This window comes from Chenopodium quinoa, unplaced genomic scaffold, assembly GCF_001683475.1.
Source record: "Chenopodium quinoa cultivar QQ74 unplaced genomic scaffold, ASM168347v1, whole genome shotgun sequence".
Taxonomy (NCBI): domain Eukaryota; kingdom Viridiplantae; phylum Streptophyta; class Magnoliopsida; order Caryophyllales; family Amaranthaceae; genus Chenopodium; species Chenopodium quinoa.
In genome coordinates, this window is record NW_018743529.1 from 325,434 (window position 1) to 343,345 (window position 17,912).

The 17,912-nt window shown below is 43.6% G+C and overlaps 2 protein-coding genes across 2 annotated transcripts; both read right to left on the reverse strand.

The window, feature by feature from the left end:
* Window positions 1–1,998: 1,998 nt before the first annotated feature.
* Window positions 1,999–2,589, reverse strand: LOC110740186. Its single transcript, XM_021920663.1, has one exon. The coding sequence runs from the start codon at window positions 2,587–2,589 to the stop codon at window positions 1,999–2,001; it is 591 nt and encodes a 196-aa protein (XP_021776355.1).
* Window positions 2,590–2,752: 163 nt separating this feature from the next.
* Window positions 2,753–3,613, reverse strand: LOC110740187. The gene has a single exon (XM_021920664.1). It carries the CDS (start codon window positions 3,611–3,613, stop codon window positions 2,753–2,755), a length of 861 nt encoding a protein of 286 aa, XP_021776356.1.
* Window positions 3,614–17,912: the final 14,299 nt, after the last annotated feature.

Here is a 17,912-nt window from a genome sequence, read left to right on the forward strand (position 1 = left end):
TAACCACTAACAAGCAAGGTAAGCATACCCCAATAGCAATATCCCCACTCCCCATGGCTACATGATATAGATGGTTAATAAACCATGCCCCAGGGTTAATCACCTCCTCATGTTCAGAAGGGTCGGGGTGGTCTAGCAAATGCCACAAAAAATAGAGTTCCTTAGCCAAGCAAACTCCCCCTGTGTTCGATCTAGCAAACAGGGTCAATGAGAAGAGTCTACAGATAAGACGAATGGCTGGGTGGATAATACAGGTGGATTTTGAGTGGCTAGGATCATAGTTATCTAGCCCGGTTAGGTTCCGCCACGTATCGAGATCACTATATCCATCTAACCTATCGTAGTTGGGTCTGCCTAACTGTCCGTATGTGGGGAAACCTAGCAATACATTGACTTCCCTCACCGTAAGGGTGTGGCGCTCTCCAAAACAATTAAATGAGATATCTCTAGGTATGTGTCCATCTGATCTACGGAGGACGGCTAAGGTCGACAGGAACTCGTATGTGATGTTAGAATATGTGGAGGCATGTTTCGTGAGGAATCCATTCCACCCCAAACGGCTAAAAATCCTAGGGATTTCATTACCCATCCCCAAAGTTGAAATGGCCTCTTGGTCATAAAACCTAGTGGGGACAATGGATCGTGTTCGGATTCTTAAAAAGTTTTTCATGTGTTCTTCATTGTTTCCAAAGTTTATTCCGTAGGTTTCTATGGGAGGGAGTTGGGCGGTTGGTTGTGGTGGGGATAAGTTTCTTAGACCCGATGTGGATGTGTTCCTTGGGCGATTTCATCTAGGGTTAGAAGAAGAAGCCATGATTCACAACACCACAACAAAATTTGTAATTCAAGCACAAGAATCAACCAACTATACTACCACAAAAGTAGGGACTTCACAATTTTCCACAATATTGAACAAGATTCAATAATGACTCCACAACTATACTATCACCAATGTTCAAGCACAATCATCCAATAGCAAAATAAGCAAAGCTCAATCACAAACAACTTACTCAAGCAATTTTATGAAGATTTTTTTACAAATTAAGCATGAAAAACTTAGAGAGAGAAAGTGTATGGAGAGAGTATACCCAAGGTGTGGTGGGTGTCAAATACCCGCAAATGATCCAGTATTGCAACTTGAAACATGTAGGAAGGTATCTTGGTCACCCAATTGCTTCAAAATCACCACAAGTGAAAACCCCCAATTTGATTTCAAAACCTAGGGTTTAAGTAATTTTTTGAGGATAATGGGGTTTAATTGTGGTTTTGATGACAATGGTGTGTGTAGGTGGAGTAGAAAGGATGAAAAAGTGAAGATCTTGGTGAAGTTGAGAGTGGGCAATGGGGGAAATTGAAGGATTTCGAGAATTTGGAGCTTGAGGGGAGAAGGGGGATGCGTGGAGAAGGAGGAGAAGGGGAATGAATGGGCACGGGCACGAGCACGAGCGTGCTTTCTTATTACCAGGGAGACACGGATGTGCCTCTATGGGAGGGGCTACATCTGGGCTGATATGGGCTAAGGCACGGACGTGCCCCTGAGAGACACGGACGTGCCTCTGAGGCAGAGTCTTCACTTCGCTTCTTCAGTATGAGGCACGGACGTGCCTCTTTTAGGCACGGACGTGCCTATTATGTAGACTGCAGTTCGCTTTTTTTTTTTTTTTACCTGCATTAAGAGAGAAAAATAAAATAAAATAAAATAAATGAGAACACTAATAACTAAAACTAAAATCAAAATAAAATAAAATAAGAATAAAAACCAAGTAAAAGAAATTCGAGAATGGGTTGCCTCCCATTTAGCGCTTGTTTATAAGGTCTTTAGCTCGACCGTAGTGATAGCTCAGCCTGGGTCACCACACGAAGAAGGAACTCCGCAATGTTGCCCATGAAAATATCTGCTTCCAAGTGACTCCTTCATTTTATAATTGACCTGCCTTGTATCCGAACTCACCTTCATGTGGCCAAACACATCATTGGATGGGATTTTATCCTCGTTTCTCACGAAATTTCTGTCAAATACATATCAACCAAAGGGTTAGTAGCATTGATTCTTAAGCAAGTACCACCATCCAATATAGAATTATGTTCATTAAAGAGCTTAAACATGACTTGTTTATCCTGGGCCCTAATGGTAACTTGTCCTTTAGGAACATCTATTAAGGCTTGACTTGTGGCAAGAAATGGATGACCAAATATAATTGGGATCTGATGATCTTCTTGCATATCCATGATGACAAAATCAACAGGAAAACCAAGTTCACCCACCGTAACTATTACATCTTCAACCACACCCTTAGGGAGTGTAGAGGTCCTATTAGCCATTTGAAGAGAAATAGAGGAAGGTTTAAGTCCTTGCAAACCTAAATTCTCATACAATGAATAAGGCATTAAGTTAACACTAGCACCTAAATCGCACAAAACCTTGTCGAAAATTTTTTCGTTTATTGTACAGGGAATAGTGAAACTACCAGGATCATGCAGCTTAGGTGGTAGGTTATCATATAAGAGAGTAGGGCCTTTCTTATTTACTACTTCCTTATCCTCATGTTGATCTTTGATATTCTTCACAAAATTCGCAAATTGAGGCATTTGAATTAAAAGATTGGAAAAAGGAGTAGAGGCGTGTACCTTCTGAAGAGCTTCACAGTATTTCCCAAAATGTCTATCAAGCACGACCCTTGATAACCTTTGCGAGAAGGGCATCGGTTCCTCATAAGCCGCTGGAGCAACATATTTGGAACCTTGAGCATCTTTACCCTTTTTCATCTTTTCTAGACTCCACACTGCACACTTTCTCATCTATTTGCCTCGGAGATGATTCATCTCTTCTCAAGAAAACTGCATTGCATTGTTCTTTTTGGACCTTTGCTTGATCATGAAGAGTTGATAAACGACTCACCTGTTGTGAGAGTTGACTTATTTGGGTTTCCATGAGCTTACTCTGGGCTTGCAACTGTTGGATGGAGCTACCTTGTTGTTGGATGGCACTGTTAGTTGTGGTAATGAAGCTCTCCATCATCAACTCAAGGCTAGATTTTTGGGGAAGTAGTTGCGTTGGTTGTTGGTTCATAGGTGGTCTTTGTTGGAAACCGGGTGGTGAGTTGTAGTTGTTGGGTAGGGGTGGTTGTGATGGTGGATTCTGTTGTGCTTGGGTGTTCTTATAAGAGAAGTTGGGATGATGTTTCCAACCTTCGTTATAAGAATTGGAGTAGGGATCAAAAGGCTTTTTGGGGTTCAAAGAGTAGAGAGCATTAGCTTGTTCAATAGACATCTCACTCATGTTTTGCGGGCAATCAGGTGCGATGTGGCCCTGCACATTACACATTTGACAAACCTCCTGGGGGCTAGTTAAAGTTCCAGCTTGGAGCTTATCAAACCTGCTTGTTAGTGCCTGCACAAAACTGGCTAACATAGTCAAAGCATCTACATCAAGCTTACCTCCTTTTTTCACATTCTGACGACCTCCTGGATGATAATTATCATTGGCCGCCATCTTCTCAATCAGCTCCTTTGCCTCAGTTAGGTTCTTTGTCAAGAGAGAACCCCCTGATGCAGCATCAATGTAGATTCGGAACTCATGGGTTAGAATATTATAGAAGGTTTGAATCAACATCCATTCAAGAATACCATGGTGAGGGCATTGCCTCTGCAATCGCTTAAATCTCCTCCATGCTTCATAAAGGGACTCGTCATCTGACTACCTGAAGGTAGATAATTCGTTTCTTAGCCTTGTAGTCTTTTCCTGTCCCAAGAACTTGACCAGGAAAGCTTTCACTAGCTTATCCCATGTATCAAACGAGCCAGTGCCTTCATCTCTCAACCATTCTTTTGCCCTATCCCGTAGTGAAAAAGGGAAAAGGCGAAGTCTGATAGCATCATCTGTAACACCATTCATTTTCATAGTATCACATTTCTCCAGAAAACTATCAATATGACTTACCGGACAATCATGCGGTAGTCCTGCGAATGAATCATTGGAGATAAATTGAATGAATTGTGGCTTAAGCTCGAAGTGCTGAGCCATCACAGGTGGCCTGACAATGCTAGAAAGGAGTCCGGTAGTTGTATCAGGGATACCGTACTCCAAAAGAGACTTCGTGCCTTGGTCTACCATGTTTCTCCTACGTCGATTCCTTGTTCTCCTTCTCCTTATAGTTGCCTCGATCTCAGAGTCAAATGGTACAAGATCTTCTGACCCTGATCGTCGTGTGGGCATGCAACAAGAAAACTAGAGAAAGAATATCAAAAACACAAGAGAAAATAGCCGAAGCAACGAAATAAGCCTAGCAAAAATGAATCACAAATAATTGAATGAAACCGTTAGTCCCCGGCAACGGCGCCAAAAAATTTGATAGGCGTGTCGCGTACCTAACAAAAATAACCTAACTATTCCACCTAACTATGTAGTCGGGCAAGTGAGGGTCGAATCCCAAGAGACTAAGGTTCACCTAAATTATCTAGACTTAAGTAATTACCAAGCAAGAATCAAACAATGGTGGAATAAACTAAAATCTAATGTATGGAAAACTTAGAATAAATAAAACGAATATAATAAATCAATAAACTAAAACATCCAAGATCAAGTATCACCACAATTACGATCGATGCAATTATATATCTACCCCTAACATACAATTCCAATTAACATGGGGAAAAGCAAACCCTAACCAATACCAAGGACCTCTCTCGAGTATCAATGGCTTCCCTAACCCACAATCAAGCCTATTCTCATGGTATCATGCAAATTAGAGACATTAAACACTTTACTTCACTTCCCAATTATCAATTCAACTACTCTCGTGATGAATTTCAAACCCTAAATTAACTTACTCAAATCCGTTAAAACCCAACTCTCGTTGTGATTAAAACAATGGAATAATAACAATACTAATTATCCCTAATCTAGTATTGGAATAATCACAATTAAATTAGCATAAACAATTGCAATAGCTATTAGAGAATTTAAAGAATTACTTCATGCATCAATCATAATTGGGCTACCCTAAATCTTGGAATATAAAAACTACTCACACATATTAAAAAAACAATAACAAAAATAATCAAGGAAAGCATAATTAAGAAATAAGTGATGAAAAGAAAATACCAAATCTTGAAGTAAATGGAGAATGTCAAAGTAGAACTTGAATCTTGAATTACAAAAGCGACGTAAAAATAATAGAGAGAACTAGGTCTAATAATAAAAACTAGATGCTAATAAAATACTCCATCCTAAAATAATACAAAGTCTAGAGTATTTATACTCCGAAAAAGATAAGAAAATGCAACAAAAATATATCGCGCAGTCTTCCTAAGAGGCACGGACGTGCCTACAAGAGGCACGGACGTGCCTACAAGAGGCACGGACGTGCCTCACATCGAGTGTTAAACTTCAAGTCTTCTGGAATCCAGGCACGGACGTGCCTATATTGGGCACGGACGTGCCTCACATGAAATTTGATGGTAGCAGCAGGCACGGACGTGCCTCTATGAGACACGGACGTGCCTCATATCGAACACAACTTCTTCAACTTCTGAGATTCAGGCACGGACGTGCCTCGGCTGGGCATGGGTGTGCCTCACTCCAAAAGGGCCCAAATGACTCGTTCTTCGACCAACGAGCTTCGTGAAGGTCCGTGGGCCTCGGTTTAGCCTCATGACTTCATAAAATCACCAAATTAGCTCCGTTAATCCTGAAATACATCAAAAACAACGAAACTACCCATAAAAGCATCGAATCATCGAAACTAAACCAAATTAAGCCAAAATGAACTAAAATACTAGGCTAAACTAATAATAACAACTAAAAATAGGCTAACAATTATACTCAAAACACGGCTTATCACCCAGCTTGTCTGATAATGTTGCAATATTGGCAAAAATCTAAGATGTGAAGATTAGGATCTTCACCCTTAGCTCCGCTAAATTGCTTCCTTTCGATCATGGTAATAAACTGGGCTTGAATCTCGAATTGTACTCCCTCAAGATTAGGTGTAGGAGCAAGATGTGGAAAATCCGCCAAGGACGGTTGCGAATAATCACTGAGCTTGTGAGGTGGTTGAGCCGTCATCTCTGATTCTGGTTCTGAAGGAAGTTTTTTGTCACTAGAATCGGATGGGAGTTCCAAAGGTGTATTACCCTCGGAAGTAACTCGTACCTGTCTAAAAAGGTTCTTCTGTCTATGAAAAGAACATTCGATTTCAAGATCGAATGGAATGTATCCTGATCTAGAACTCCTGGGCATACACACAGAACTAAACATTTATAAATTAACCTGTCTATTGAAACTAAGCCTAAATATTTAATTCTCATCTCTCGAATCTCGAATCAATATTGCGTAACTCATACAATTAAACAAGCGCTAATCTAATTGCATAGCAGTAAACCAATCAATAGGAATTTAATCTGAAACATTAACAATCATCAATAATAAATTACCCCTTCATATTATTTATGGATCCCCATAAACCCTAGTATGAAACTACTCACACATAATTAAATCTAAACTAATTAAAGCAATTAAACAAAGCATATTAAATCAAAGCAATTAAATTACTGAAAATAAAGGGGGAAGAAATCGTTACCAAAATAAACGGAAATGATGAATTGTATAAATCAAAAGTGTAGGGAGAAAACAAGAGTATTAACTAAAAGCTAAACTAAAAACTAAGAATTTTTCTAATGAAAAACGTAATCACTTCCTAAAACAAAAACGTATTTAAACTTAGGCTTAAAAATCCTAACTAAAGAAAAATACCAAAATTCCCCTTAGAAAACACGCGCTCGGTAGGGCAGAAATTCACCTTGCCGGGCGCGCCTTTTTGTTCATATCTTCTTCACTCGCGCCCGGTCGGGCGAGCTCTTCGAGCAACCATGGACATCTCAATTGGGCTATTTTCTTGGCCCAATTCGAATTTCCTCTTGGGTCTTGAAACACGGTCCATTGCCTCGAACTCTTCTTCTTCGCCGAGCCCTCATTCACTGGTTTGATTGCTCTAACGGCGGCCTTGGGCTTCGGAATGTGGTCATAATTCTCCAACGCTCGTAGTGGATTATCGTAAGTCCGGGAAAATGCTCCAAATCTGCAATTTCCTATAAAACAGTACCAAAACTACGAAAACACTAGAAAACGCATATTAGTAATAAAAGTGGCTCCAAAGAGCCAATAATACTCCTGAATATGACCAAGGGACGGGGGTAAATCTCTATGTATAATGAACATATCAGACGCCTTCGCCAAAGATCAGCAGCACTAGGCCTTCCAAGCAAACATTTACTAACGAGGAATTGCCATCGGTCACCCCACTAACAAGAGTTGTTAAGTCGAAGAAACATATTTAATTAACTGAAGACCTCATCATGTGTTACTTTCTCACATAGTTAGCTAAGGAACCCACTACAATGTCCAAATAATTGCGAAACACAAGTACTAAATGCAGTACAAAATAACCTAAATGCAAAAAAGATAAAAAACTTAAAAAAAAAAAAAAAAAAAAAAAAACTCAAACAACCAAATTGCCCTTGAAATAATTATAACCCCCAATCTATTTCTTCTTATATCTGTTGTTAAGGAGTATTCTCAAATCATGAAATGCAGCTAATCAACAGTGATCTTCTTCCCCATGTAAGGGATAATTTATGCTCTATGACAATCTACATACACTCATGGTTCATAGTAGTTTTATGATATGTGATGTGGACATGTGGTTCTCCATATCATCCTATATTAATCTTGTTCTTTTCGATACTTGAAAATTGAAAAAGAAAATTAAAAGCGTATCGTTACCGTCTTCTCCATCCGGTAGTTAGCTTCGACTTCTAGCCAAAGGAACCAGTAACTTTGGCCATGTATTAACTCCTCCATTCCTAATTACTATCATTGGATATTAGTAATGGTAGTCGAAGACAATTACGGCAGGAGAAGATGATAGTATAGTGCCATGATTTTTAAAACAAATTTGAACATATTAGAACATAATCTGATATCTTAATATGAATTTGAAGTATTATTTGCTCATTTGTTGATTAAATGAGCAAATGACGTCGGGTGTACGGTACACCCGGGTGTATATAACAAATCAGCAGGTTTTGTGTGTGGCTGGCCACACGGTGTGGCCAGCTACCACACAAGTAACCCCTAACTAACCTAGTAACCCCTGACTGAGTAACCCCTGCACGACCTTATAACCCCGCACCTACCTCGTAACCCTTGACCTAGTAATCCCTCCGACCTAGTAACCCCTGACCGACCTAGTAACCCCTGACCGAGTAACCCCAAAACAAATTTAAGGAAACCTCCAAAACTCCCCTGCTCCACCTCTAAACAACAACAGCCTTGCAACACCCTCACAACCACCACCAAACAAGTAGCACTCGAACCACCCAAGGACCACTGTGCCTAGCACTAATACCCGTCACAAGAAAAATACATAACAAGTAAAAAAAATCAACCAATACCCAACTTAATTACAACCCCAAAAAAAATTTCATAATGGATCACCTAATTCTAATCTCTTACTTAGTCAAATAATGATGAGAGAGAAAATCACATACTCAACCATCTTATGCTTAAGGATGGCACTTCGATCAAGAACGTTCATGGCAACACTTTCACCAGATTTCTGTGTTCAGAGCAAATTCGATCAAGAACGTTCATGGCAACACTTTCACCAGTTTTCTGTATTCAGAGCAAATTTCACTTTAGAAAAAGTTCCTTGCTCCTCGCACCATTTCTCACTGAACTGCAGCCAATAAACACTGACCACGACAGTGCTACCCTCAACAACAACAACCGAGCAACAACCACCAACATTCACCAATCACCACCAATTGATTAGGGGATTTCCTCCGCCACGTGGACCAATGAAACCCTACCACGTGTCATCCATGTGGACCAACCAGAGCCCGCCACGTGTCATTTCGTGAGAGGTCCAAGGTGGACCAATCAGGCCACGACACGTGGCAGGCAGTTTGCCAACTGGGAAAATGGCCTTTAAGGGCCCAAATACCTAGGCAAGCCTAGTCAGTCCTAGGTATTTGGAAACCTAGTACTTGGCACATAATTCGAGACCCTATAAAAGGGAGATGTTCCCTCTGAGGAACATCATTCAGAAAACCATTAAACACACGTGTAACATTACTCCCAGCTTTAATTCCGCTACTTGAGAGCTAAGGCTCGGATATTGAGACTGTCTTAGGCAGTCGGATGATCAGTCCCCTTCCGAGAGGAGCCTGATCCCCTTTACATCCGCATACTTTACTCCTCATACACGTTCTAACTTGATCGTCGGAGGCGGAACTCCCACCCATAGGAGTCTCCATTGTTTTGCAGGTACAAGCGACCCGAGGTCAGTCTTGGTGTTGTAACTCTCCCGCAGGACATCCAAAAAACCCCAAAACATTTGGCGCCGTCTGTGGGGAGAGTACTTCTAAGATGACTTCACAAGAACCTGTACCGCCTCTTAATGAGAAACGGCCTATGGCCGATGTCCAGTTCTTCTCAGACCAAGATACAGATGACGACTATGATGTCGCCACCCACACGGCCCCTGACAGGTCCCTAAGAACACGGCGCATCCGTCCCACCGAAAGGAGGGAACGGAACACCGACCAGGCAGGTCCTAGTGAAACAGTCGGCCAACCGGCTGGTCAGCTCCAGGTGGCCGAAGGATCCACCCCCATCACCATAAACAAGCTCATGACCCTCATGACAAGTTTCAATGGGGAGATAAACGATCTAATTGATAAATGGACGGTTGTTTCCACCAAAGAACAGTCGGCCAAAAAGCCCTCCCAGTCTGGAAGGAACAAACCGGTCAAGGACCGAGAGGCAACTCCTTACCCTAAACCAAGGGAGAGGATTGACTTAACAAAGTTCTAGTTCCTTGAGCCTGGGAAGAGGAAGGTCATCCGGCATGTTCAGCCAGATGTTCGAATGTTAATGCAGCAAAAGAAGAACATGTAACTATAAGAGTCGGCCTCAACGTCGAACTTCAATGACAACTTTCAAATTACCTCAACGAGGTATTCTCAATCAAACCGAGAGGACCAGACAGGCGGCATGTCCACCCACTCTAGTCCTCAAGTTCTAGGCGGCCCCGTATGTGCCTCAACAGCCATACATGCCGTATGGACAACCATATATGCAGCCTACCCTCTTCGAGGGGCAGGCGGCACAAAACGTCCAACCTTTAGACTGGCAGCTCTGTCTGCTAAGCCTAGGGGAACAACCATCTGCGTTCTCCAAGGAAATAACTGAGGCCGCACAGCCGGCCAAGGTGAAAAATGTGTTGGTAGGTACTTATGATGGTACCACCAACCTAGAGGACCACCTGATGGCATACACCAACCTTATGTATCTTCAGGGGTTAGAAGATGCCGCATGGTGTAGATGCTTCCCGGCCACATTGAAGGGTGTTGCCGAGCAATGGTTCGACAACCTGCCAGCCGGATGCATAAATAACTTTAACGCTTGCATACTTTTTCTCAACGAATATTCCTGCAAAGAAAAAAAAGTCTTGACTTGGGAGCTATCCAGCAGGGTGAGAAGGAGGGGTTACGCTCATATACCATGCGGTTCAATCTGATGAAAATTCAGATTCAAGGACTATCTGATGAGGTGTCCTATACAGACTTTTTCAAAGTTCTGAAAGATAGGTTGGCCTTCAAGTTCAATCTTGTCAAAAAGAGGGTTGCTACCCTCCAAGAGGCGCTGATGGAGGCGGACGCCTATATATAGGCGACCGAACTCTACAACATCAGTAAACAGTCGGACTCAAAAAGGTCTGACAAAAAAGAGAGTCGGCCATTACAGCCGGCTAAGAAAGAAAAGAAAAGAATAGAAGTCTAGGTGGCTGATACTTCTGAACAGCCATCCTAGAAGAAACAGAGAGAAGTGAAAACGTACTCCCCAAAATACGAATTCAATAAAGATTGTTACTCCATCCTCATGGAGATTAAGGATCGGGTCTTTAATTTATTGAGAAGCCAGCTACTATGAAAGGTTCTGCCAAAAATCGGAACAAAAATAAATATTGCCACTACCATGAAGATATTGGCCATGACACCAACGAATGCTTTGGTCTCAAGCGGCTGTTGGACCATCTGGCTGATAAAGGAGTTCTCAAATCTTATATATTGAGGTCCAAGGTTACCCTGCAGACTAACCCTGGACAATCGTCCAAAAAGAAGCCTCACTCTGCTAATAGTTCGGACACTGATGAAACTCCGATCTATACAATAGTAGGCGGCTTCGCTGGAGGCGGCCCAACAATCCAGGGTAACAAGGACTACATCAGACGGCTCGACAACAACTCGGTCGACGAGGGGCAGGCGTCCAAAGATTCCTTCCCCGAAGTTGTGGTTACTGAGGATGACAGGGGCAAAGTCAGAAGGCTGCATGATGACCCTATTGTCATCGAATGCATAGTGGCCAACCAAAGAGTTGGCCGAATCCTCATTGATACTGGGAGCTCGTCTGATCTTATCAGTCACAAATGCCTGGCCAAGCTCAGGTACAAGCCCGAGAATATGCACCAGGTCTCTCATCCCTTAGTGGGATTTGGAGGTGGTGTGGTACATCCAGTAGGTCAAATAGACCAACCCATTCGTTTGGGCGAAAAAGGGGAGGGACGCCACATGGTGGTCCGGTTCTTAGTTGTTGAAGAACTGACGGCCTATAATATGATTTTGGGGCGTCCCACCCTGAATGAATCCAAGGCTGTTATCATTCCTTCTCTTATGCTCCTCAAGTTTGAGAAGGATGATGGAACAGTCGGCTCCCTACGGGGAGACCAAAAGATGGCCATAGAGTGTTATCTCTCTGATGTCAAACCCACTGTGGTCGCAGCCGGCCCCAGTGGAGAATCTACTGACCTTGAGCAAATCAAGGAAGCCGTGCCTGCTTCAACAGCAGCCGGCAAGAAGAGAAAGGCCTACCAAATGGTGGCGAGAAAAAAGACAAGCAATAGCAATTATTGACCAGTGAAAGGCCGGATGAAGTCCGTCCCCAGCCGGCTGGTAAGCACATGAACCTCGTTCTGGATGACTCTCGTCCTGAACGACCTGTTAAGGTGGGGACGACTGCTTTTTCTAAGCTTGGTGCAGAATTGCACAACTTGTTAAAAGAATTCAAAGACATCTTTGCCTTTGAGGTGGACGAGATACCAGGCATCAGCCCGGATCTAACCTTCCACAGGCTTGCTGTGGATCTTAAAAAGAAGTCGGTAAGGCAAAAGAAGAGGAACCATGGTGAAGAAAGAAGCCAGGCGGCAGCCGCCGAGGTGAAAAAATTGTTAGAAGCTGGGTTCATTCGGCAATGCTATTTCCCTGATTAGGTTGCCAATGTTGTGCTGGTAAAGAAGTCGAATGGAACCTGGCGCATGTGTGTGGACTACACAAACTTGAACAAGACATGTCCAAAGGATAGCTATCCTCTCCCAAAGATCGACAGTTTGGTCAACTCTACAACCGGCCATGCCCTAATTCGCTTTATGGACGCCTATTCAGGCTTTCACCAGATACCTCTGTGGAAGAAAGACCAAGAAAAGACAGCATTCGTCACTGATCAGGGGTTATTCAATTACACTATGATGTCGTTTGGTTAGAAGAATGCGCCTGCTACCTTCTAGAGAATGATTAATACAGTCTTCGTTAATCAAATTGGAAGGAATGTGGAGGCGTACATTGATGATATGATAGTCAGATCCAAACTATAAACAGACCATCTTACAGACCTCCGAGAAATATTCGCCACACTCAGGCGGCACCAGGTCATGCTCAATCCCAAGAAATGCGTTTTATGTGTTGAGTCTGGGAAGTTCCTCGGATTTCTAATTGATCAAAGGGGAATAGAGGCCAACCTAGAAAAAATACAGGCGGTCATAGACATGCAGTCGCCCCGTACTATAAAAGAAGTTCAAAAATTAACAGGTTGTCTGGCGGCATTGGGGAGATTCCTCAGTAGGTCAGGCGACAAGTGCCTCTATTTCTTCCAAGCAATTAAGAAGAAGGCTATGTTTGAATGGGGGGTGGATGCAGAGGCGGCCTTCCAAAAGTTGAAGGAACACTTGCACTCTCTGCCAAGGCTAGTCAGTCCTTTGCCAAAAGAAGTGTTGTACATGTACCTAGCCGTCTCCGACCATGCGCTTCGTGCTGTTCTCCTTGCTGAAAAAGGCGGCACCCAGCTCCCGGTCTACTTCATCAGTCATGTTCTACGGAACGCAGAGCTGAGTTACCCCATGGTTGAAAAGTTTGGACTTGCCCTCTTCATGGCAGTCAAGAAGTTAAAGCCTTACTTCTTGGCACATCCAGTCATAGTCTACACTGACCAGCCAATCAAGCGGCATATGACAACCATGGAATCATCCGGCCGAATGATCAAATGGGCGATTGAAATCCAATGCCTTGAAATCACTTTTGATCCAAGGAAAGCAGTGAAGGGACAAGCGTTTGCTGACTTCATTGTTGAAATGACCAGGCGGCTCATCCTGAAAACCTTGAACAGGTTTGAAAGGTATATGTGGACGGGAGCTCTACCTTGAATGGTTGTGGTGCAGGCGTCATATGTCTCCTGAAGGAGACAAGTATGAGTATGCACTACGTTTCAAGTTCCAAGCCTCAAATAATGAGGCAGAATATGAAGCCCTACTAGCTGGCATTCGCATGTGTAAGGCGGCTGGGGCAAGGAAAGTGGACGCCTGTTCTGATTCACAATTGATTGTTAGCCAATACCATGGTGACTATGAAGCCACACATCCGGCTATGATCAAGTATTTACAGGCGGTCAAAGAAGAGGCAGGGACACTTGATGAATTTCATCAAAGTCAGGTTCCCAGGTCTGAGAACAATCAGGCGGATGCTCTCTCCAAATTGGCATCATCCGCCTCTTGTGACACACCTAGGTTAGTTTTTTGGGAGGTGCAGAAAAAAAGGAGCATCGAAGAGGAACCAATTGGAATCCTATATCGAAGCTCAACCTGGATGGATGAAATCCGGGCTTACTTAATAGACGGCACCTTGCCGAATACCAACCCAGAGATGGTTGCAATGAAAAAACGTGCGGCTAACTTTAAAATCCACAATGGAGAGCTTTTTAAGAAAGGCTATCTCTAACCTTTTTTGAAATGTGTCACACCAAAAAGGGGATGAGAGGTCCTAGAAGACTTGCACTCGGGCTTCTACGCCTCTCACATAGGCGGCAGGACCCTAGCAAAGAGAGTCAGGCGGCAAGGCTACTTCTACCCTACCTTAGAAGCAGACGCCGTGGAGATGGTGAAAAAATGTGACAAGCGCCAAAGGTTTGGCAAGCTCATCCATCGTCCGGCCACTAACCTGACGGCTATCCATAGCCCAGTACCATTCGCCAAATGGCGCATGGACATTCTGGGTCCGTATACGCCTGCTACAGGCGGACGAATGTATATTTTGGTTGTTGTTGACTACTTCACCAAATGGGTAGAGGCGGAGGCAGTCAAAGGCATTAAAACAAAAGATGTTATCTCTTTCATCTGGAGAAATGTCATCACTCGGTATGGGGTACCCACGTCTATGGTCTTTGACAATGGTCCTCAATTTGAGACGCCTGCTCTCAAGAACTGGTTGGGAGACCAAGGGATCTCTAACTGTTTTGCATCAGTCGGCCGCCCCCAAGCAAACGGCCAGGTTGAAGCCTTCAATAAGTTAATCTCTAATGGCATCAAAAAGAAAATTTAAAGAGCTGGCGGCCTATGGGCTGACGAGCTACCGCATGTTCTATGGGCCATCAGGACGACTGAAAAAGGGGCGACTAGTGAAACTCCATTTCTTATGGTTTATGGGGCAGAGGTTGTTCTGCCTATTGAGCACTATGAGCCGACTCTTCGAGTCATGCTTTTTGACGAAGAGGTTAACTGGGAAGCCATACGGCTAGCTTGGATTCACTTACAGAACGCAGGGGCAATGCAGCCTTGCATCATGAGATCTACCGTCTGAGAATGACGAGAGCTTACAATAAATGAGTGCACAAGCGGCCCCTAAAAGTAGGGGACTTTGTGTTACGAAAAATGGAAGCAGTCGGTAGAGCCAACGAGCAGGGAAAGCTGACTCCTAATTGGGATGGCCCCTACCGAATCTATGAAGAAAATAGAGGCGGAACTTACCGCATGGAAACACCAGACGGCAGGAAGCTAGCAAGAACTCGTGACGTAGACAACTTGAAAAAGTACTACTTCTGAGATTTGTAAATTATTTGTATATTAAAGCATATTAATAAAATTTGCAATTTATTTCAGTTTTTTGCAAGTCTCCTCAGTAGGGCAAGCCGCCTGTGTAATACACAGTCGACCTTATTTCTTTTAATCACCTACTCTAACATGAGTAAAAATGCTAAGTCTAGACAACTTAGCAACTATGTTCTTTTCTGAACAACCTTATGAGGCGACAGGCCGGATGATCAACTTGAGGCCCATGGCCGGATGATCACCTTGAGGCCTAAGGCTAGATGATCAACTTGAGGCCCATGACCGGATGACCCTAATAAAATTAAATTAATACGTCTGTCCCAAACTTGAGCAGGCGTCCGGCGACATCCATCCTGGTGAATTCGTCGCAGAAAGCATCTTCCATTTGGGTGGCACATTGCTCTATAAACTTAAAACAAACGGCTCTACCGAATGTCTCTAAGACAACCTCGCAGTCGTTTGACATGAGACGAAGATAAACGTACCGCTTACTTTAAACAAGCGGTAGACAGTTAAAATCTAAGTCAGAGACCGCCTGCTATTGCTTGGGACAATACAGTCGGCATAAGCTGAGTTCTAAACCTGGCAGCTATTTGGGTAATAAGCTAAGTAACTTAGCAAATGAAAAACAACATGCGGCCACAGCCGGCTGTTTCTTCTATTTACTCAAGTTCAAGTGACGGAGACTGATTAACCTCAAAGGTTAACTCAAAGTCACTCAACCAACCTATAATGGAACCTAAAAGGTACGAAAGAAGCCGCCTATCCTTTTAAACGGCATTCGGCCACTATTCCTATTTAGGTAGCATAAACTATTACAGCTACCGCCTGAAAACAAATAGGTGGTTGCTACTCTGATTAAAAACATCTAGTTTGGCGCCTATTCTGTACAAGTACCAAACAGACGGACTATTTACAATCAATAATATAAACTAAGTACAAAACTTAGTGGCAAAGCATGGTTCATATAAAGAACTTTATTAAGGCCGAGAGCTGGATAATGCTGAGTTCCAATGGCCGCCTGTCTGCCTGGTTTTTGGCAATCACCATAGTGATTGATTGACCTAGAAATCAGTCATACTCTTTAGAGTATCAAAGATTTCCAAGTCAATCCATCAACCTTAGAAAACCAGGCGCATAGCCGGCCAGGGGCAAGAACAGTTGGTATAAAAAGTATTCATGAAAACAAGAAGTAAGCTACATACACTTAGCAAAATTCATGAAAAGCAAAAATTCAAAATTTGGAGAAACCGGCAAAAACGGCCGGATGATTAATATAAGCAGTCGGCAAGGAGACTGACAGAAATGTTAAAAATTGAAATTGTAAAAAGACCCCGACCCCTTGGTCGGGTAATAATACAAAACAAGCGGCACACAGGCCGAGGAAAGTTGACATATAAGGAAACGGGAGTTCAAGCAGTTGGAGGAGGACGTTCAGTGTCAGCAGCCGCTTCCTTTGGCTCCTCAACCGGAGGTTGTTCTTTTTTCGGCATCCGGCTCCTCCTGCAGCTGTTCTTCTTCGGCATCCACCTCCTCCTTCTCTTCCTTGTCATCCTCTTCTTGGTCCGACTCCCCAGAAGTGGAGTCATACTCCTCGTCCTCCGCATCTCCCTTGCCATCGGCCTGCTCCATGATCTTCTTGTTGTATCGACCAGTACAGACGGTGAATTGGCTCTCCCATTTTTCATAGCCAGACTCTAGGAAGAGGGACGCCCATGTCATCTTCATGATGGCGCTGCAGTCGTCCATCATGTCCTGAACAATGGCCATCTTCTCCTCGCCAGCTTTCTCATTAAGCTTCTAGGTGAGCTGAGCCTCTTGATTCTGCAGGCAACCCTTGAGTTTATTCACCCGGTTGCGGAGTCCCTTGGCCTCCTTGTCCGCCTCCTTAAGAGGCGCCAGCTCAGCTTTGAGGTCCTTTACAGACTTCTCTAGCTCCAAGATCTTCTTCCTGGCCGCCTTTAAGTCCTTCTTGACCTGCAAAGTGGCGGACGCCTGGTAATACAATATGTCAGTGGTCAGAATCTCGTTTTGAGCTATCTGGAACATAGCTTTATCAGAATCAGAGGCGGCCATGGCCTTCGCAGCTTTTACCTCTTTGTTCTTCTCGTTTATGGGTTTGCGGAGACCATACACTTGCAGCATAGACTGCACTTGGCCAAAAAACAGACGTCAGTTTTAGGCGGCTAGGAATTTAAATATGCAAAAAGTCAAGAAATTCCACCAAGTATACCTCAGCAAGAAGAGCCAGGATGGTTTCTAAGTCAAGGGTGCCGACTCCCTTGACAGCTTCCCTCTCCTCGAGGGGGATGGCCCTTAGCATGGACTTGGCAAGTTGAACCAGGTCCGGCTCTTGAGGGGCATCTGCAAAGTAGACCCTGATTAATACACGGCATCAAAACAGACAGCAGGTCGGCTAATTTCGGAGGAGCCGACTGTTTGGTGAAACTTGGGATATTTGAACATTTATACCTTTCGCCGCCTCCTTCTCTCTCGGAGGCCGGCTGCTCCCGGGGGCAGCCGCATATCTTCCCCCACTTTGGTGAGTCCTTCCTTGGCCGTTCGGCCGCATGTCTCCTGGCGTTGCCAGGAGTCGACACAACTCTAGTCGTCTGTTTCTTGGCCTTGGGATCTGGCTGGTTAGAGGAGGAAGGTCTGGCTAAGTCGCTCTACACCAAAATAATATTGTGTAAGAGA